Below are 22,687 nucleotides of genomic sequence, written 5' to 3'. Positions count from 1 at the left end.
CATCCTGGACCTCAGGAGGCAGAGGCGGGAAGATCAGGAGTTCAAGGTCATCCTTGGTTTTATAGTAAATTAAGACTGGTTTAGAGCTGGGCAGTGGTGGCGCATTCCTTTAATCCCAGCACTTGTGAGGCAGAGGCAGGTGGATTTCTGTGAGTTCGAGGCCAGCCTGGTCTACAGAGTGAGATCCAGGACAGGTACCAAAACTACACAGAGAAACTCTGTCTCAAAAAACCAAAATAATAATAATAATAATAATAATAATAATAATAATAATAATAGCCTGGACTGCATGAGACATTGTGTGTTTTAAAGAGTCAATCAATGCCAGGCGAAGGTGGTGGACACCTTTAATCCCAGCACTCAGGAGGCAGAGGCAGCCAGCCAGGGCTACACAGAGAAACCCTGTTTTGGGGAAAAAAAAAAAAAAAAAAAAAAAAGAGTCAACCAAAAGAAAGAAAAGAGTCAGTAATTCTTGGGAAGTTAAAGTTGGCTTGAACTCCGTGTCCTAGAGGGTCCCTCCCAACATCTAAGGACAGGCTGGGGTGGAGGACAGTGACCTCTGACTCCTGTTCTAACTTACTTTCCTTCTCTTGAATTCCTGGTCGTCCACTAATCCACTAAATCCCACAGAGAAACAAGCGGTTCACTGAGAATCACGCACCAGAGCCACCCATTGACGGTCATGCTTTTCTCCTCGGCCCCCTACCCCATCCTTCCCATCCATCCCTCCTGGGGTTGATGGCCCGCTGAATGCTCTCTCAGCTGCCCACACCCTCTGATCTGGAGCTGTCACGAGAGGTTCAGCATCCAGGCTTTTCCACTGACCGGCCAGGTAATCTGGGGCAGACAACTTAACTCTCTTTATAGGTCCAGTTTGTGTGTCTGTGCCTTGGGTTGTTAACAAGCAGAGGACTCAGAAGTTTCGAAGAAATACTGAGAAGAAGGCCCGGCCCATCATTAAAGGCCAGCAAGCATCCCCGAGCGCCTTTCCATGCAAACACTGTGGTAGATGCTCATGCACTATGACTCTGTCCTCAGAAGAGCATGCGAGGTGACAGAAATGGCCCGTTAACCCCATTGCAAATGGGACACAGAGGCTGAGAGGTCAAGTGCCCTCTTGCTCACATTTTCACCAAGGAAATGTTAAGTCTCAAACCCTGGACAAATGCCTGAGGTGCCTATTTAACATATCAAATCAGACGGGCCTCTAGGATCTCCCAGCATCCTCCAGTCCCTACCTGTTACAGGGTATGGCTGGCATACCCCACCCCCTATCCTGAACCCTCCAGCTCAGGAGCTGGGCTACCTTTCCCCTAGAGGCTCTTCTCTATATAACCCAGCCATTTTGGCTGCACCTGGTCCTCCTCTCTCCCCTCTCCTTTTCCCTCCCCCTCTTCCCACACGGCCCTGAAAGGACCAGACAGACACCATAACAGGCTGTTATGTCAGTCTTCTCTCAGAGATCAGGCCCCAGTTTCAGTTTCCTGAGACTTGAGCAAGCAGTTTCTGGGAGGGCCGTGAACAAAAGACATACGTGCTCCCTTTCTGCACGTACTCTGACCGCTCAAGGTTCCGCCAATTGTTTACTGTCTGGGACCCCTCACCAACTTAGAGTTATGTGCATGGGTCAGTGTGACAGCCTGGGCCACTGAGTCAGCCCCCACAGCCAGTCTGGGCTAGGCCAGCCAGCCTCTATGGCAGCTCAAGGACAAAGCCTGTAATGGATATCCAAAATATCCAAAAAATAATAATTGTAATCTCCAACTAACCCTAGTCAATTAAAAGTTACATGATTGCCACTCACATAAACCAATCCTGAGTCTGTTCCTATGTAGTCTGTAGACCTCAAGCCCCCCTTACTTTAAAAACCCTGCCCCATTACTACTTGGGGTCTCTCCTGTTCTGCTGCTGCGTCAGACAGACAGAGGATCCCCAGTTAACTCTAACAATACAAAAACTCTTTGCTTTTGCATTGAGTTTGGTCTCTTGGTGGTCTTTGGGGGGCTCTGGGTACAACAGCCCAGCTCAGTCTACTCATGTCCACTCTGGACTGTCCCAGATGTCCCTGCCTCTGCCTATGCTCTCCCTTTTATCTACAATAAACTTTCTTCTCCGCCATACCGGGAAGCAGTCCCGTACCTCCTTTTTATTTATTTTATTTTTTAATCAGGAAGCGGCTGAGCTAGGAGTTAAACCTAAGAAGAAGAAGGTACACACTGTCCTGTCTTACTTCCGCGGTCTGCTGCCTCCATCCACAAGAAATTCTGTGTTTCTTCTCTCAGCTCTCCTCAGTCTTGGCTTTTCCCAAGACAAGGAAATTTGACAAGAAAATCCTGCCAGGTTTTCACAGACTCAAATGCAGGGTTTTTAAAAGACTGCCTCATCTGATTGCTCTTCTCCCCATTTTACAGAGAGAGAAACTGAGTCTTACCTACCTTCAAGAATCTTCCTCCTTCCTTCAAACTCCTACTTCCTCCCTCCCTCCCTCCCTCCCTCCCTTCCTTTCTTCCTTCCTTCCTTCCTTTCCTCCTTGTGATACTGGAAATGAAGTCCCGAGTATTTCCACACGCCAGACAGGCACTAACCACTGCGCTATATATCCCCAGCCCCTTGGAAGTTTTGTTTTGTTTTTGTTTTTAAGATTTTATTTATGAACTTGTCAGACAGACAGAGACAGAGAACTCACAACAATCCTCCTGCCTCAGCCTCCAATTTTCTTGTTTTGCTTTTTTTCCAAGATCCTCTTGCCTCTACCCCACAGCATGGGATTACAGGCATGTGCCACCACATCTGGCACCAACAAATTCCTAGAATGATGCAATTTTCTCCTCTGACTTATACAGTGATGATATAATTTATGTCCAAAGAGACTTCGAAATTGATCTGAGGCTTCATCTAAGGTGACAAATTGCCATCATTTGGGAGCACTTCCACATTCTCCCAGAATGGCAAAGCTTGGGGAACCGAATGAGACATTTAGAAATAAATGTCTCCGAAAAGAGAAGTCCTGGTGTTGAGAGGAAGAGGGACATCCTCAATTTTCAAAGTAGTCACAAAGTGTACGTATGTTTTTTCTTTCTAAGTTCCCTCTTCAAAGAAATTACCCCTCCCTGGCTCGAAGAACTTGGTACCACACCCTACCCACCTTTGCTGTTAAAGGAACAAAAATTAAGTCACCTAGGAAGCATTTTAAACATTAATAAAAACAAGAGATAATTGTGCAGGGTATGGTGTTACGTGCCTGTAATCCCAGCACTTACAAGTAGAGACAGAAGAGTCAAGACTTCCAGGCCAGTTGCAGGCCAGCCTGGGCTACATCATAAAGCCCGGTTTCAAAAGTAATTTAATTTTTTTTAATTATGAAAAAGAAATAAGCCAAGCATGGTGGTGCCTGCCTGTATCCTGTGATCTCAGGAGGCAGAGGCAGAGGATAACTGATAATTTAAGGTCAGTCTCATCCACACACCAAATTTCAGGCCAGCCAGGGCTACATGGCAAGATCCTAACAAAAACAAAAGCAAAGAAACAAAATAGTGTAACTGTAAGTACTGACAAATATTTGACATGATGGGTACACAAACAGTTTGCTGATAACGTAACTGGTTCAACACTCTGAATGTAACAGACCCCCAGACCTTAGCACAATTGACTCCATGGTGAAAGCACCATTCAGGCTATAAAACCAGCATTATACAGCACCACCAGCCAAAATGAAAACAAAGACCTAATCCATTAAATCCTTAGTTTTGGGAAAGTCTCCAAGTGTACTAATTTTGCCTTTTGGCTTCTGTAGTTCTGCTTCTGGCTAACTGTCCTTGTTAACTGAAATACGTCAACCCAGAACACAGTCTTTATGCTTAAAAGCTCAACCAGAGCCGGGGAGTCGAGGGATGGGGGAGTGGGGGGAGGTGGGGTGGGGAGGTGGGGGGCGTGGTGCACGCCTTTAATCCCAGCACTCAGGAGGCAGAGCCAGGTGGATCTCTGAGTTCGAGGCCAGCCTGGGATACAGAGTGAGATCCAGGACAGGCACCAAAACAATACAGAGAAATCCTGTCTCAAAAAAAAAAAAAAAAAAAAAAAAGCTCACCCTGAGAAAGGCTTGGGGCTACACTGGGATCCAAACACCCAGTGTAGTCGATGGCCAGCTAGTAAAGAGTTTCTATTGACTTGAACCTATGTCTGAGTAGTCTTCTCTGGTGGATACCCCCACAACACTAAAAGCAGTTTGGAGTTCAGAGTGGTTGGCCCACATCTGTTATCTCATAATCCAGAAGGCTGAGGCAGGAGGATTTCTGTGAGTTCAGGGCCAACTTGAACTACATAATGACTTCCAAGCCAGCCAGGGATACAGAGTGAGTGAGACTTTGCCTCAAATAAAGGAAAAATAGCCGGGCGGTGGTGGCGCACGCCTTTGATCCCAGCACTCAGGAGGCAGAGGCAGGCGGATCTCTGTGAGTTCAAGGCCTCCAAAGAGAGTTCCAGGAAAGGCACAAAGCTACACAGAGAAACCCTGTCTTGAAAAGCCAAACAAGAAAAAAAAAAATAAAGGAAAAATAAAAAGTAAAAATTTTAGTTTGTTTGCAGGATGTATAGATAAGAGTGTTTACCTAGTATGTGTGAGGTTCTGGGTTCAATTCCCAGCACCACAAAGTTAAATAATTAGTTAATTAAAGGAAAATGGTTAATGGACTTTAGAAGGCACTAATTCTTGTTGTGGAGCTTTATCCTAATTCAATTATATGAGAGAAGAAACATGGGTAGGGTTTTGACTTGGTGTTGGAGCGCATGCATAGGGTATAGAGTGCCCTAACTTCAGCTCTTGGCACCGGGAAACAGAAAAGAAAAGAAGTCAGTCAGGCCTGAGGCTGTAGCTCAGGGAGTTGAGGGGTTTGGGTTTTTGGGTTTTTTTTGTTTTGTTTTGTTTTTTGTTTTTTTAATCTAGCATGTACAAGGCCCTGGGTTCAATTCCCCAGCACTGCATAAACTGGGATTGGTTGACATGTCTGTAATCGTAGCTTTTGGAAAATTCAGAAATTCAAGTTCATCCTCAGCTAAGTAGTGAGTAGAAGGCCAGCCTGGTGTACATGAGACTTTGAGTCAAAAAAAAAAAAAATGGAAATTATCCATGTAACAGAGGTGGAGGTTTCTCTCTCTCTCTCTCTCTCTCTCTCTCTCTCTCTCTCTCTCTCTCTCTCTCTTCTTAAGTGTATAGGTGTGTTGCCTGCAAGTGTGTCTATGCACCACAGCACACAGTTGTTACTCATGGAGGGGGTGCTGGGGACCTTCCTCTGGAAGAGCAGCAAGTGCCTTAACCACTGAGACATCTCTCCATCCCTCCAGGGCGTTTGAAGTGCTTCTCTGTCTCAGAACCCTAGTCTCAAACTCAGTGCAGTCCTCGGCCGCATTCTAGAAGCACATACATGGTTTCCCTCTTCATATACCAAAGTGGGAGACTGAGGACCAGACCATCATATACTTGGCCGGTAGTTTGACAGTTCTTGGAACCTGAACCCAAGCAGTCAACTCCGGAGTTACATGCTCCATGGCTGATGTGCCCCTGATTGACAGCTGACATCACTGACAGTTGCCCCTGGCGGATAACCTGCTCCTTTTCTCTACAGTGGTGTTTGGAGAAGCCATTTCTCGAGTTGGTGGCAGGCTCAGTACCACAGACGGGTCTGTTAAGACATTCTGAAAAGGGAAGTGGTCAGCGCAAAGTCACATAAGCAATCCGTCTCAGAATTCGAACCCAGAAGCTCTGGTTTTAGGCCACACTCCCTTCTTTTGACAGACTCAGAGCCCAGTAGCTGAAGCTCACTCAGATGTGGAGAATGTTGGACTGGTGGAAGCAGGACACAATGACGCTGACCCAGCTGCAGAAGGCCTTCTTGGACAAGATGTAGGACGGTCCCAGGCTAGGATCCGAGGAGTAGAGAACTTGGTGTGGCTGGGGCAGGTGTTTACTGATGCAGCTTGGGGGCGGGCTTGCAAAGCCCATGTGTTTGGATGCAATTGGAGAGCTGAGCAGAGATATGGGCAGAATCCCAGGGGAGCCAATATGGAGAAAGGAACAAACTATAGGACCTTGACTTACGGGACTCCTAGGGTGCGTCTCCACACTACTAGACCTTGTCTCTGTCCACAGTCGCTGTCCCCAAAAGGAGAGAATGGGACTCTCAAGGATAATAGCAATGTTGATTTATTTCTGGGGGTCAAGCCCTTGATGGCCAGCACAATGGATACAGGAAACCAGACTGGTTCTGGAGGGTTGGGAATAAGACTCAGAGGTAGAGGGCTTGGCTAGCACGCATAAGGCCCTGAGTTTGATCCTAAAATAAAACTGTTTGTGATGCCACCCACGCCACTTAACTGTGCCACCTGCCCTCGCTAGGCAAGGTGAGTTTAAACAGTATGTGACAATTTAGCAATGTGATATACACTACGCTCTCATCAGCTTGCATCTCATTGGCCACATCTTCATCCCCAGTTAGTTTCCTAAAACAGGAGTTCTTTGATCTAGTCAGAGGAGAGATTGGGTATTAAGCAACAAGCCTCGCTAGAGTTAATCAATTACATTGGATGTTAAGTGAGTGTAATGCTCCTTAGCAGACTGCAAAATCATTTCCTCTCCAATACCTCCCTGGAACCTTGTAATCCATCCATCAGAATCCTTGTCTTCATTTTTACAATTGGAGGAACTGAGGGTCAGAGATCCCATCGGTGATCTGAACCAAATAATCAGCACTGGCAGGCCTGGGAGGCAGATCCAGAACTACCTCCTTGTCCCACGTCCCTCCCATCCCCCTCCTGCCTTCTAAGTTTCGGCTGCTGCTATTAGCTAGAAGTCATTTGTTGTAAACGGTCCTCATGTTAGCAGCCGTTACCAGGCCAGAGAATCAAGTGTAAGCCATGGAACCAGGGGCTGTGGGAGCACCAGCCACATCCTTCCTTGGCCCTCTTCTGTAAGTGTATGTGAAGTTACTTCTGGGACGATGCCCTCGTGGGTCAACACTCAGCCTGGGGGCAGTACCCGTGCCATTGGGGGGTGGGGTAGGGCTATCAACAGTTACCAAAAGAGAGACTCACTGGCTTCAGTCTCCAGCAATGCCCCCCACAACACGCACACTCACCACCCCTACCCACACACCACACACACACACCACACACACACACATACACACACAAACACACATACAACACACACACACACCACACACACCACACACACACACACACACACACACTCACCACACACACACACTCACCACACACACACACCATACACATACAACACACACACCACACACATATAACACATACCCACACACACATACAAAACACACACACACACCACACACACACACACACACACACACATACAACACACACACACAACACACACACACAACACACACATACAACACACACACAACACACACACACACACACACTCACCACACACATACAACACACACACACACCACACACACACCACACACATACAACACACACACACACCACACACACACCACACACACACCCACACACACTCACCACACACACCCACACCACACACACACACACACACACACCACACACACATACACCACACACACACAACACACACACACACAACACACACACACACCCCAATAACTAATGAGTCACTGGTGATGCATGCTTGTAATAACAGCACTTTCAAGGTGCAGGAGAGCCAGCAGTTAGAGGCCAGCCCAGTCAATTTAGTAAGTTGAAGACCAGTTTGCGCTTACATGGGACCCTGTCTCAAAGCATAAATAAACAATAGTTAATAAAATAACCCATACCCCATCCCAAGTTATGCCTCTCCCAAGAGAGGAAAGAGAAAAGAATTGACTCTTTATGTTTGTTTGTTTTGGTTTTTGTTTTTTTGAGACAGGATTTCTCTGTGTGGTCCTGGCTGTTCTGAACTCACTCTGTAGACCAGGCTGGCCTTGAATTCACAGAGCTCTGCCTGCCTCTGCCTCCCAAACCCTGGGATTAAGGGTATGTGCCACCACAGCCCAGCTAGGGATTGGCTCTTACTATGCCTAGTCTACAGGTCAACCGAAGCTTGGGATGTGAAGTGATTTCCCGGATGACACAGCCAGTCAGTGGCAGGTGAGATTCAGACTCAACATCCCTCATCTGTAGCACCTGCTTGTTCTTGCTGTGGGAATACCTTCAACACGGTAGATTCCAAACTGCTCACATGACATCCCTGAGCACACAGCTGGGGAGAGATACGCCCAACGGACTCCCACAAGCCCTATGAGCACTGAATATTGAATATAACACTCTGTCATGTTTGGGTTCTGTTTTTAAACAATTCTGCCATTGTCACTTGATGGCAGTGGACTTCTTTCTAACTTGTCCCTACATTATGTGGCTAGACCACTGAGCCCTTGTGGAATTAAAAGACAAATCATTTCCATTTCCCTGCGTCACTGTCCCTCAGACAGCCACATGGCCGGGACTTACTGACCACAGGCTTTCACACACAGTGACTCACGTGACTTTGTATGAAAGCGACAGGAAACACCACCTTGAACATGGGAACCTGCTATGAGGAAGTCTTCCATGGGAGTCTGCCTTTGCCTGCTCCTCCCTGCTCAGCCTTCTCTGTCGCTCTTTATAACTCTGTCGTCTTTGTTACTTTTCCTGTGATGAGATGCCCTGGCAGAAGCGACTTCAGGGAGAAAGGGTTTATCATAGTTCAAGGGTACGCCCATCACGGTGCGGAGACAGGAGAGCTGGAGCATGCGGCACAATCGGGAAGAAAATGAATGCAGACTGCTCCTGTCTCCTGTTAGAACACTGGTTCTCAACCTGTGGGCCATGACCCCTCTGGAGGCCAAATGACCCTTATTATGATCAATCCACATGAATCTATTTAATGGGTAATAGGCATTTATTAAGATATAAATTGAGGAAATACACTCACGAATACAGAACAGAGTAGACATCTGAAGTTGTCCTCTGATCTGACTGGGAGCGAATCCACCTTGCAGGCAGCAGGGAGAAAGGGCATGTGACCCTTCTCCATTTCCTTTTAAGAGGCTACCTAAAGCCGGACAGTGGTGGCGCACGCCTTTAATCCCAGCACTCAGGAGGCAGAGGCAGGCGGATCTCTGTGAATTCGAGGCCAGCCTGGGCTACAGAGTGAGTTCCAGGACAGGCTCCAAAGTTATACAGAGAAACCCTAGGGGGCGGGGGGGGGGGGGGGGGGGGAGGTCACCTACAAGGGCAGGAAGCACCACCTCCTTCAGGCTCTATAGACCAAGGTCATGGGCAGAGCAAATACCACTATGAGAGAGCAAGACAAACTCCATTTTAAAGAAAACTTCATTTCTAGCAATGCTAAGATAAAAGCTGGCCAGTGGTGGCACACGCCTGTATTCCCAGCACTGGGAGGCAGATGCAGGCGGATCTCTGTGAGTTCGAGGCCAGCCTAGTCTGCAAAGCTAGTTCCAGGAAAGGCGCAAAGCTACACAGAGAAACCCTGTCTCAAACCGCCCCCAAAAAAGATGAAAGCTGAACCATGTTCCAGAGACATAAATACCCAGCTAAGACTCCAGTCAAGGCAACCCTCGCCTCCAGGGTGGGTAGCCTGCTGGCCAAGAAATAGTTATGAAGCTGAAACAAAGGCTTAATCCGTCAAAGTCCCCAATAGTACTGGGAGAGTCTCCAACTGTATTTTGTCGTCTGTAGTTCTTCTCTTGGCCAAATGTTCCTGTTAACTGAAGTAGGACCCCGAAATGCAAAGGCTTGTACTCCCTAGCTTGTGGTTTTTCCCTTTAAAAACCCTTCACTCTGAGAGCTCAGGGCCATCCTCCTTCACCTGGCCAGCCGGTGTGTTAGATGCAGAACAAGCCTGCTTGCTTTAATAAACCCCTTTGTACTTACATTGGATATTGGTTCTGTGGTGTTCTTGTTTGGGGGTCTCGCAATACAAGCACAACTACATTTCCCTTTTTTGTCTAAATAAGGTTCTAAACTTAATGCAAACTATATACAATAAGAATGATTATCAGGCCGGGCAGCAGTGGCACATGCCTTTAATCCCAGCACTAGGGAGGCGGAGGCATAGCCAGGCGGATCTCTGTGAGTTCGAGGCCAGCCTGGTCTACAGAGCAAGATCCAGGACACGCACCAAAGCTACACAGAGAAATCCTGTCTCGAAAAACCAAAAAAAAAAAAAAAATTGAGTATTAAGTATTGTCCAGGAAAAACAAAGGGTAATAACATAAACAAAAATGGAACTACAACCAACAAGAGTAACATCAAACAAGAAACACATGCTAAATGTCCAGAACATAGGTAAATGGCAAATTACCGAGATTACTCCAATAGCTGTCCTATCTTGAAGATTCTAATTCTAGTACTAATATGTTCTAGCTAAGATACAAGAAGATTCTAACTGTAACTATCTAGTCTTCAAATCCATCAAAGACCTGAGAAGGAACATACTGATACCTGAGAAAACAGAAAATGCAAGCAAGCAATTTCTGAAATTCTTTCGAGGATAGACAGAGACAGCTGGCAGCCTGGACAGTCACCTAAAGTTTCTCAGCATCACTGGGGCATCCAATTTGGCTACAGGCCTAGAATACCTGACAGACCATGTTCAGAAGCAGGAATTTTGAAAGGCCACCTTACCCTGTCTTGACAGAGTTCAGTAGTCACTTTTCCTTGTGTCCTGCTCATCTGGAAAGGACAGTGTTCATACTGTCAGCAGTTGAGGCAAGGGCAGTTCTTTGTCCAGTAGGTCATTTTGTGCCAAGAAGAAGATAAGCATGCATGCATGGCCACTAAGAAAATCATTAAAGCTGATGTGGGCTATAAAGGGGCACAGCTAAAAGCTTTACTGATCCTTGAAGGAGGACAGAATGTGGTTCAAACCTAAGCGGTAGAAGAGGGGAGCCATATGCTGGTTATGACAGACACAATGCAGATGTGGCAGCCTTTCATCTGGACAGGATTCTGGGCTTCCACCGAGCTCCCTTGGTGGTTGGCAGATACGTTAGTCTGAGGACAGAGATCACGCCTGTGGCCTCAGAGCAGCTGCGGAGCACCTTCCTAACTGTAGAGAACAATATGTGTGTTCTAGGGGAAGTGCTATTACTGCCGGGAAACAGGGCCAGCATGTGCTGATGGAGACATGATGGAGGGATCCATCCCACTTCGGCTTCCAGATGTATGGCCTCTGCAGAAACATTAACACCCCTGGGGCAGGACTTACCGAGAAGGCAAATTGGCCAGGTGGGAATATGATGAGAGCTACTGCGATGCTGTGAAGAAAACGTCCCCCTATGACTCAGGCCCATGCCTCTTGGACATCATTGACACTGCTGTCTTTGATTAATTGATTGGCAATGCCGACCGCCATCGCTATGAAAGCTTTCAAGACGATGAAGGCGCTAGCGTGTGTGTCCTTCTTGATAATGCCAAAAGCTTTGGGAACCCCTCACTGGACGAGAGAAGCATTCTTGCCCCTCTCTATCAATGTTGCATCATTCCGGTTTCAACCTGGAATAGACTGAACTACGTAAAGAATGGAGCGCTAAAGTCTGCCTTAAAATCTGCCATGGCCCATGACCCCATCTCCCCCGAGCTCTCTGATCCACACTTGGACACTGTGGACCAGCGGCTTCTGAGTGTCCTTGCCACTGTCAAGCAGTGTACTGACCAGTTTGGGGTGGACACTGTGCTGGTGGAAGACAGGATGCCGCTCTCCTACTTGCAACTCTCAACAGGAAACAAGTGGGACTGATTTTTTATGAAGATAGAGAAACAGCACAATCAATTCCGAGTGGCATATGGTGGCCGGAAGTGGCCAGGAGCAGGTTCTGGTGGTAGAAGACAGGGTGGCCCCGGGAGTGCCTGGTGTTTTCTACAGTGTCAGCGTGGGAGCTTGTCTGTGGAATCACCTGGCGACCTCTGCAGTTGCTCATTCAAGAGGCAGGAACCAGCTCTGGTCAGTTTTGTACCCACACCAAGGGACAAAGAGGTGTCGCACTGGCTAAGGAAATGGTTTGAGAGTGCGTGTCTGCGGTGAACCTTGCCATCCTTTCTCCACACCCACAGCTTCTGAAGATTCGCTTTGCAGTCCTTGTGTCTTTAAAAACAAAAGCAAAAACAAAAAAAGGCAGAACTAGTCAGATTGAAAATGTCCTGCTCCTCGAGAGTGCCTTCAGACATAAGAGCACGGGGCTGGAGGAGACCCATTTCTGAGACGGAGGAAGGGAAAGGAGGAGGGTGTTGGGCTCTTAGCTATTGAGTGCGGTGGATTTGACATCTCGGGGAAGAGAAGAGGAAGGGACTCTCACTGTAGAACCAGGAAGACGACTGACTTCATGGAAATCAGCTTCCCCTCTATTTAGGTTCTTAATGTGTCCAAAGCAAACACTCATCCCCAGTTCTGTTCAAATTAACCAAAATGGTCTCTAGAGGAAATATGATTACAACCCAAGCATGATCCCCTATGGACACTAATTTACCCCTGTAGTGATATATTGTGTACCCCAATAAAAATTGCCTGGGGATCAGAGAACAAAGCCAGCCACTATATTAAACATAGAGGTCAGGCAGTGGTAGTTCACGCCTTTAATCCTAGCATTTGGGAGGCAGAAATCCATCCAGATCTCTGTGAGTTCAAGGCCACACTGAGAACAGAGCCAGGTGTGGTGGCACACACCTTTAATCCCAGCACTAGGAAGGAAGGAAGATGGCAGGGCACAGAAAGGTATATAAGGCTGAGTAAACAGGAAGTCTCTCCTTTGTTGAGACTGAGGATTTTGTAGAAGTAAACTAGTGGGTGTGGCTTGCTCTGCTTCTCTGATCTTTCAGCTCTCACCCCAATATCTAGCCCTGGGTTTTTTATTAATAAGACTGTTTTGCAATTCGTATTACATACCCCCATGCCTACCTTTTGCCCAAAGTAGCAAAACAGGCATTGTTTATTTTGAGGTAAACTATCGACTCTCACTCTAGCCTTTAGTATGTTACCCAGGCAGGCTTTGAACTGGCAGCAATCTCCTGCCTCAGCCTTCCAAATGCTAGGATTATAAGTATGAGCAACCAGGCCTGGCTAGCTCAGTCAGTAGAGCATGAGACTCTTCATCTCAGGGTTGTGGGTTCATGCCCCACATTGGGCACTGCTTATTATGATCAATCCACGTGAGTCTATTTAATGTGTAATAGGTACTTATTAAGATATAAATTGAAGAAACACACTCATGAATACAGAACGTAGTAGACAGCTAAAGTCATCCTCTGATCTGACTGGGAATGAATCCACCTTGCAGGCAGCAGGGAGAAAGGGCATGTGACCCTTCTCCATTTCCTTTTAAGAGGTCACTTATAATGGCAAGAAGCACCGCCTCCTTTGGGCCCTATAGCCCAAGGTCATGGGCAGAGCAAATACCACTGCAGACCCTTTCACAGGGTTGCCTAAGACCATCAGAAAACACAGATATTTACATTTTATGGTTGGGGATCACTACAACATGAGGAATTGTATTAAAGTCACAGTATTAGGAAGGTTGAGAACCACTGTGTTTGACAAATCATTATCTCAGCCAGGGAATGGTGACACTCAGAGTGGGCAGGTATTCCCACCTCAATTAACACAATCAAAATAATCTCTCAAAAGCATGCCCAGAAGCCCATCTTCCAGGGGATTCTAGATTCTGTCAAGCTAAAAACTGACACCATCACATATTTATCATTTTATGGGGCCGGAGAGATGATGGCTCAGTGTTTAAGAAAACTTGCTGTTTTTGCAGAGGACACAGGTTCAGTCCCAGAACGCAAATGGTAGCTCACAACCACTTGTAACTGCAGTTACAGAGGACCCAACACTCTCTTCTGGCCTCTAGAGGCACCAGGCACATAAGTGGGATCACACATTTGTCCTTTGGTGCACTTTCATCACTTAGCATAACATATTCAAGATTCACCCTTGTTTTTGTTTGTTTGGTTTTTGGTTTTTTGTTTTTTGTTTGTTTATTTGTTTTGAGACAGGTTTTCTCTCTGTGTAATCCTGGCTGTCCTAGAACTCACTTTGTAGACCAGGCTGGCCTCTTCTGCCTGCCTCTGCCTCCTGAGTATTGAGATTAAAGGTATGCGCCCCCCACCACCCTGCTCATCCATTGTGGAATATTACGTTAACTAGGCAAAGATGTGTTACATTTGTTTATGCTGCAGATATTACTTTAACTGTGTAAAGGTGTATTACATTTGTTTCTGCTGCATTTGTTTACTTAGTTAAAGATGTGTTACATTTGTTTCACCTTGCCTGCCTAAAGCCCCTGATTGGTCTAATAAAAAGTTGAACAGCCAATAGCCAGGCAGGAAAGGGATAGGTGGCATTGGCAGGCCGAGAGAATAAATAGGAGAAATTTAGGCAAAAAATAACAAAAAAGAAAAGAATGAGGGAGAAAAAGAGGGATACACCCAGGGCCATAAACCAGGCAGCTGCCAGCCAGCCAGACACAAGAAGCAGTGAAGTATGACATTCAGAAGGAAGAAAGGTAAACAAAGGCCAAGGCAAAAAGTTAAAGAGAAACAAGTTGGTTTAAGTTAAACGAGCTAGCCAGAAACGAGCCTTAGCTAGGCTGAGCATTCACAACTAATACAGTCTCGGTGTCATGATTTGGGAACTGGTTGGTGGTCTAAAAGAAAGCCTGGTACACTCATCCATGATTTTACCATATGTCAAATGCCCTTCATTTTTAAGATATATCTATACCACATTTTATCACCTATCTCTAAGTGGACAATTGTGTGGTTTGTATCTTGGGAGGTTGTGAATAATGTTGCTCTGAGTGTTTGTGTACAAACACCTACTTGGTTCCTTGGTCACAGTTACTTCTGGTATACATCTAGGAGTGGAATTACACTAGATAATGTGATGGTTTCTCTCTGGTACCACACAGTACTAAGAATTGAGCTTAAGGCCTCACAGACATACCAAGCAAGTGCTCTACTACTGAGCTATATCCCAGGCCTGTTTGTTTGTTTGTTTGTTTGAAACAAGATCTCACTCTATTGTCCAGGCTGGCCTCGAACTCCTCCTGCTTCAGTTTCCCAATTTTGGGATTATAATCTGGGGTCACCAGACCCAGAAGCCATGTTCAATTGTTTGAGACACAGTCACGGCATTTTTTACAGCAGCTGCATAATTTTATATCCCCGAGTGAAGACACAAGAATTCCAATTTGTCAGGCTAAGAACGTGGTTCAGTCGGTAGAGTGCTTACCTAGCATGCTTAAGCCAAGATTTAGGTCTCTGGACTGCATAAATCAGAACTTTTGGTGTCCACCTATAATCAAAGCCAGAGAAGCAGGAGTTCAAAGTCATCCTCACCTACATAGTGAATTCAAGGTCCATCCCAGCTTCATGAGACCCAGACCAAAAAAAAAAAGTCCAGTCTCTCCACATCTACACCACTGCTTAGTATTTTTTAGTTTGCTCTCATCGTAGTTTGGTTTCCCTTAATGATCAGAAATGCCAAACATGTTTTCAAGTCCTTATCGGACAGTTTGCTTCAGAAAAGTTTATATTCAAGTCATTTGTCTATTTTTTCAGTCAAATTTTGTTTCCTGTTATTGAGTTTTAGGGTATTTTTGCATATCGTCAACCCTTTACGACACACACAGTTTGCAAGTATTTCTGCCATTTCAAGCACAGCCTTTTCACTCTGTTGAGGGTGTTCTCTGATCTTCTATCTCCATTTGAAGGAACTAACTCACTTGGATGGTGATGGCACACGCCTTTAATTCCAGCACTCAGGAGGCAGAGGCAGGTGGATCTCTGTGAGTTTGAGGCCAGCCTGGACTACAGAATTAGTTCCAAGAAACCCAAGGCTACACAGAGAAACCCCATCTAAAAAAAAAAAAAAAAGAAAGAAAAAGGGAACTAACTCCTCATGACCATCCAAAGACTGAAATCCCCTGACTCATGTGTGTGATGGCTTCGATGAACTGTAGAATACCCTAGAAGTAAAAGCAAAGGAAAACCTGGCTGGTCACACCCAGTTCCTCTCTGCACTTTCCCATTCGTAAGGAAAATACCAGGTTACACAACGAGAACCTGGTCATAAGGGGAAGAGGGCTAGTGTTATGCCATCTTGTAAACAGGGGCTCTATGGAGTAGAGACGATCTGTTAGGACAGGGGCAACATTTGTGACATTTATTCTGCGCCAGGGACTGTCCTAAGCAACTCTAAACCACAAAATGGTCTATTACATCGACAACAGATATATTTGTTTGTTTGTTTGTTTGTTTGTTTGTTTGTTTTGTTTTGTTTGAAGTAGGATTTCTCTGTGTAACAGCCCTGGCTGTCCTGGAACTCACTCTGTAGACCAGGCTGGCCCCGAACTCACAGAGATCGGCCTGCCTCTGCCTCTTAAGTACTGAGATTAAAGGAATGTGCCACCACCGCCCAGCTATATGTATTCTTTAAAAGAAATATTTTTAGAGCTAGGTGGTGGTGGTTCATACCCTTAATCCAGGCCCTTAGAAGGCAGAGGCAGGTAGATCTCTGTGAATTCGAGGGCCAGCCTGATCTACAGAGCTAGTTCCAGGACAGCCAGGCATAGAGAGACCCTGTCTCAAAATATCAAAACAAATCTTTCAAAAAATTAGACAAAATTTTACTATGCAACCTTAGTTGGCCTGATACATACTGACATAGCCCAGAGTGGTCTTGGAGTTGTAGCAATTCTCCTGCCTCAGCCTCTCAAGTGCTAGAATTACACCTGGCCAGTATTCCCACTTAACAGAAATAGGCCCAGAGAGGTTCCACAGTGTGTCTGAAATCACAGACTAGAAGGCACAGAAGGGAAAACTGGCCACAGGTCCCAGTGGCCTCTTTATTGACCACTCTGTGACATGGTACGCGCTTTGGTGTCTGGATGATTTGAATCTGAACACAAATGAGTAATAAGTACCTGAAAACAGTCCCTTAGTAATCTGAGAGACTCAAACTAAAAACAAGATTTGACTGCACATTCTGGGGCATCAGAGTTGGGCAATACCGGTACAAGGTGGCTTCGGGGAAACAGAGCCCAATGTGGAGTGGCCTCCTGGGACCCCAGTCGTCCCTGAGGATTTGCATGCAGTTCACTGTCCATGGGAGAGGAACAGACGTCTTCAATGGTGAAGGACAGGTAAGGCGTCTATGCTCCAGTAAACAACGCTAATGAAACTCTGGGTCACACAGCAGAAAGAGACTCGAAAGTGGAAGTGGAGCCGGTTAAGAAGAGGAAGGAGGCTAGAGAGGGGTCAGCAGGAGCTGGGGGAGGGCAAGAGGGAGTAAAAGGGGGAGGGGGGAATGTGGGAGCCCACAACTGACTCAGTTTTCCAGTTCTAATCTGAAGTCTCTTCTGAGTCAATAGAGTTCAAGCTTGCTTGCTCCAGGACTGTGAGAAAGTCCTGATTAGTCCAAGGGAAGGAACATATTATCTAGCTAGATGCAGGCTGCTGATGCCAGCTGGAGGTACATCAAGATAGAAAATGGAACTGCCTGCTCCTTGATGAAAGGCAGGATAGATAGTGGTTGAATGCCTGTGCTGTGCATTGTTCTACCTCTGTCCTTCAAAACTGTATATAAGGGGGCTGTGAAAAAAACTCGGGGCTGTCCGGCATTGACCGGCAATCCTCTCGACCCTGTTCTGTCTTCATTGTCCCCACAATCCACACGCCTCCACCCCGATAGATACCCAGTTGACTGGTCAGCAGGCTCTGACAGGGGAATATGTTCCAAGTACATTATACATGTGTAAGAAAATGTCAATAGTGAACACGTTATTGTTTAATATAGGCTAATAAGAAAGTATTAGGCAGGAGTGTAGTGGTGCACACCTTAAATCCTCCAGGACAGCCAAGGTGAGACCATGCATCCAAACAAAACAAGCAACAAAATCCTTCATAGAGCTATGTATGGGTGAGTGTGCAGACTGTTGCAGCCACTTCAGAAGCGAGTTGGCAGCTCTTCATCAAACTAGATGTAAGTGTGGCTCGGGATGGCTCTGTAACACTGTTTCTGGGTATACAGCCCAGAGAGATTCTTACGGTGTTTCCAAGAGGTTCTAAAGTTCTTCAAGCTGACAAGTAAACCCAGTCTCACGACTAGCCCCCCCCCCCTTTTTTTCCTTTTTGAGACAGGGTTTCTCTGTGTAACTTTGGAGCCTGCCTCAGAACTTGCTCTGGAGATCAGGCTAGCCTTGAACTCATAGAGGTCCACCTGCCTCTGCCTCCCGAGTGCTAGGATTAAAGGCATGGGATAGAATGTTGCTCTGGCTCCTGGGCTTCCTAGAAGCATATGTCTGTGTCTGTTTCCCAATATCCAAAGTGCCTGACTATAGGTACCTAAGTCTGGGAAGAGTCCCCATGGGGTTTTAGGCCGCATAAACTGCACAAAAGACCTCCAACACCAGGGTGGAGACCTGTACCAGCTCCTGCCCCAGCACCCACAAGATGCCTAGAAGAGGTAGCTTGGGGTACAGTGACATGGCGGAGGAGGGATGAGAGGAAGCCTGTGCATACTGAGAGTTCTAGCTTTGAATATTAATGACTCTGCCACTTACTTGCTCTTATACAGCGACTGAACTCCTCTGAGCCTCCTTTTTCCTGCGGCGGCAGCACACGCCTTTGATCCCAGCGCTCCGGAGGCAGAGGCAGGCAGATTTTCGAGGCCAGCCTGGGCTACAGAATGAGTTCCAGGCCAGGCTCCAAAGCTACACAGAGAAATCTTGTCTCGAAAAACCGAAAAGAAAAAAAAAAAAAAAAGACCCAATTTAAAAACAAAAATGTTTATTAAGTAAACATGGATACATGGTACATTGGATATTGCAAAACAATGACGAGGAGGATATGCAAATGAATGGAATTCAGAATATGCTTTATTGGCACAGAAACACAGAGGAGGTTGTTTGACTGAAGATACCAGACACCCATCTGAATGAGCTTAAGGAGGAAAAGGAATCCTGCCCCCAAAACCTCCCAGGACTCAAGGGTGAGCATGCAGGAGTGCCCTCTGGCCATGGAGGCTGCGTATTCTATCTCTCCAGGCTCTAGTGCAGTGCTTCTCAACCTGTGGGTCCAGAGCATTTGGCAAACTTCTTTCTCCAAAAATATTTACATTACATTATGATGCATAAAAGTAGCAAAATTACAGTTATAAAGTAGCAACGAAAATAACTTTATGATTGAGGGTCACCACAGCATGAGGTTCGTACTCAAGGGCTGCGGCATTAGGAAGGTTGAGAACCAGTGTTAGTGGTTTCTCTCTGGCCTCTGCTTTGCCTAACACATCTGCTTCCTTTGAAAAGCCATTCGTCTACCCAGGTGGCTGCCCAACCCACTCACTTTACACAGACATGGTCACAGCTCCCGAGTTTCAATGACTTCAGTAAGTGGCTTGCAAATCCCCCAACAGCACCCCGAATCCAGATGTCCAACTCCACCCCTTCTTTTCCTATCATAGGAATGCAGGGAGGATCAGGGATGAGTAAACAAGAGTCAGCTGAGAACGCGCTGCTCATAACAGCCCGGCGAGGTAGCTTGTACCTCCCAGCTAATAACACTAAGAGGTAGAAAACTGAATTCCCACTTCCTAGACAGCACCTAGCACAGGTGAGACTTGAACCTGAGTTTGTAAGAGGCCAAAGTTCAAGTGTGCCGCTTTAGTTACCTAGTTACTGTCAGCTAGGTACAGCCCATAGCCATCACCCCAAACCCAGTTGGGTTACCAGCCAATGCTTGTCTGGCAGACAGGAATCAACTGGTCCAACGTCAAGGGGACACTAGCTGGAAGAAAGAACATTTTCTTTTTTAAGGTGCACAAGGCTCGGGAAACCAGGGAAAGTTCCCCAGAGTTCTGAGTCTGAGGTTTCTAGCCACTGCTCAGAGAGCAGGATTGGACATCGATTGAATGTAACAGCTCGTGTATCTTGAATAGAAAATACCCTGCATCTCCATGGGGTCATGTTTGTCTTGCTTTGTTGTATTGATTTTGTACATTTATTTATGGGGGGGAGAGGCGGGACACGTGTGTGCCAAACATGCGTGAAGAGGTCAAAGGACAACTTGCAGGAGTCTGTTCTCTTTCCACCACGTGGGTTCTGGGATCGAACTCTGATCATCCGTGTTAGCAGCAAATACCTTTACCTGATCTCGCTGGCTCAGGGCTGTGTTCTGTATGCTTATTCTCACTAACAGTGTTGCTTTGGGAGACTGTGGAACCTTTAGGAGGTAGGAACTGGCTATAGAAGTAGGTGGCTGGAGGCTGGCTTCTGACAGTTGTACTCCACCCCCTGTTTAAAGTGCAGTCTTGTTTCCGGGCTCACTGCCACATGAACAGCCTCTGCCTCCTCCTGTTCCTGCCTCCATAGTCCGAGCTGCCCCACCATGCCTTCGTTACCATGATGGACAGAAGTCTTCGGAAACTGTGAGCCAAATAAATCTCTCCTTCTTTGAATTGTTTCTGACAGGGAGGCTGGGCACAGTGAGTGAAATGTGATTAACACACTGGTCAAAAAATCACCAGCAGGTGTCCAAAGGTCACCAAAAGAAGTTGCTGCCTGCCGGAAGTTGAAACTGTGGTGTCCTGAGGGAACCTTCTCTCCCAGTCTCTCAGGTCTGAGCAGAAACTTAGCTGCCTCAGGAAATAAGCTCCCATCCTAGCTTCCAGTCAGCTTTTGTATTATCTCCTCTGGTTACATTTAAGACAAGTTACTGGGTCAGTCAGAGGCTTCCACCAAACCACTTCCTCTAAGAACTGTCACAAAGACCTTGTATCTGTGGGTGGAGAAGGGAGGGTACCATCCTAAACCCAACGGTTCCCTGCAAACATCTTCCATAGGACGGGTGAAGAGTCCTATCTCCACAACCCCTTCCTCTGCCTGTAGCCCCCAGAAGTCACTGCCCAAATCTTAAGGCTGCAGCCCCAGTTGGATGAACTAGGTGCCTCAGAGTCTACCCCCAAGGTTTGGCCCTAGCTGGGGTGTGGCCATCAGCCACAGTTGCTAGTATTAACCCAGAGATGGGTGAAAAGAAACATTCAAGTTCGGTGTTTTCCAACAAGCGGCCAGTCCTGCCACCCCTGTCTCAGTGAGAAAGTAACTCCCACACTTCACAGTCCACCAGGGTCCCAGGAGGGGTTGACCACAAGCGTAAACCTCTCCCAGCTCAGTCTGTGAGGTCCACAGAAGAGGAGACTCTGGGTCTGACTTTAACAAGACAGAGATTACTTTTTCAGTAACGTGATAGGAGTCTGATCAGCCGGCACCATCACTTCAGTGCCGGTGTCAGTAGTGGCCCTGGAGCACTTCCGGCTACCGCGCATACTGTAAAACTTTTCGCTGAGATGCTTCCGGAACTTCTTGGTAAGAAAGCAATAGATGACGGGGTCTAAGACACAGTTGGTGCTGAAGAGGCAGAGGGTGATCTGATGGGCATCATTAATAGCCTGGTGGAAGCTGGTCTGATAGCCCAACTCGGCTAGGGTCCAGGGCAGCTGGACCATGTGATGGGGCACAAAGCAGATGATAAATACCGCCAAGACCGTGCAGACCATCCACAGCGCCCGGCGCTTCACTTCGGCTTTGCGCTGTTGCCGCACTGGCTGCGTGAGCAGCGTGTGGATGATGACCAGGTTGCAGTAGAAGATAAGAAGGAAGACGAGGAAGAAACAGAATGCGATGAAGACGTGAACAACAAGGATCGGCACACTGTGCGGCTCATAATGCTCAAAGCAACGGGTGACATTGCCTGACCCATCCTTTTTGCGTACTATGTTGGTGGAGTCTGTGGCCAGGAAGTAGGACGCAGTAGCCACGATGGATATCCAGATGACCAGGGACAAAGAGATGCCACGCTTGCGGGTAGTGGCCTGAGCAGTCTTGATGGGATAGGCCACTGCCTGGTAGCGGTTATAAGTGATGACACCCAGGAAGGCCACACTACAATAGGTATTGATGAAGAAGAGGCAGCCAGCCAGGTTGCACAGGAATTTGGGTAGGATCCAGTTGCCCTCGTTGTAATAGTAGACAATCCACAGTGGGAGGGTGATCAAGAAGAGCAGGTCTGCGATGGTGAGGTTCACCATGAAGATCTTTATCTCATTCAGTTTCTTGGAAGGGTACAAGCGGGCAAAGACCCATAGCACATAGCTATTGGCAACCACCCCCAGTATAAAGATGATGCTGTAAACAGTCGGAAAGAGGGTATATCGAAACTCAGAATCCACGCGAGAGGATTCATTTTGCTCCATTGCTCTGGGCTGGAAGGGTCACCTGATCCTAGGGTGCTGTATGTGCCTAGAAGAACACGAAAAGATTCTGGTTAATAAAGAGCCAGTGAGGGACTCCCTTACCACGTCAATTCCAAGGCTCCTTGCTACAGTTTGAATGTTGGAGTCCTCTCTAGAAGTCATGTTGAAATTTAATCCCAGGGATTAAGAGAGAGGCAATAAAGGCAGAGCCTGCATAGATAAGGTTAGCAGCCTGGGAGATGATTCAGTGGATACAGGCACCTGACGCCAAATCTGGTGGCCTGATTGGATGCCCGGGACCTACATAGAAGAAGCAGAGAACTGAGTTGTACTAGTCACCTGACCTCTCTGTGTGTGCCTCTACGTGTGTGGTGTATGTATGCGCTGTAA

General features: G+C 46.9%; 1 protein-coding gene and 1 pseudogene across 1 annotated transcript; one reads left to right on the top strand and one right to left on the bottom strand.

The window, feature by feature from the left end:
• The first annotated feature begins 750 nt into the window (after positions 1-750).
• LOC131904900 (glycosaminoglycan xylosylkinase-like) lies at positions 751-11,791 on the top strand (annotated as a pseudogene).
• Positions 11,792-19,852: 8,061 nt separating this feature from the next.
• Ptafr (platelet activating factor receptor) lies at positions 19,853-22,339 on the bottom strand. Its single transcript, XM_059256156.1, has one exon. It carries the CDS (start codon positions 22,295-22,297, stop codon positions 21,272-21,274), a length of 1,026 nt encoding a protein of 341 aa, XP_059112139.1. The 5' UTR covers positions 22,298-22,339; the 3' UTR covers positions 19,853-21,271.
• Positions 22,340-22,687: the final 348 nt, after the last annotated feature.

Source organism: Peromyscus eremicus, chromosome 2 (assembly GCF_949786415.1).
Source record: "Peromyscus eremicus chromosome 2, PerEre_H2_v1, whole genome shotgun sequence".
NCBI classification, from domain to species: Eukaryota; Metazoa; Chordata; class Mammalia; order Rodentia; family Cricetidae; genus Peromyscus; species Peromyscus eremicus.
This window is presented reverse-complemented; position numbering and strand designations above follow the sequence as displayed.

What these genes read in the sequence shown, in the direction of transcription:
- Ptafr (XM_059256156.1), bottom strand. Translation starts at nt 22,297, where the DNA reads ATGGAGCAAAATGAATCCTCTCGCGTGGATTCTGAGTTTCGATATACC.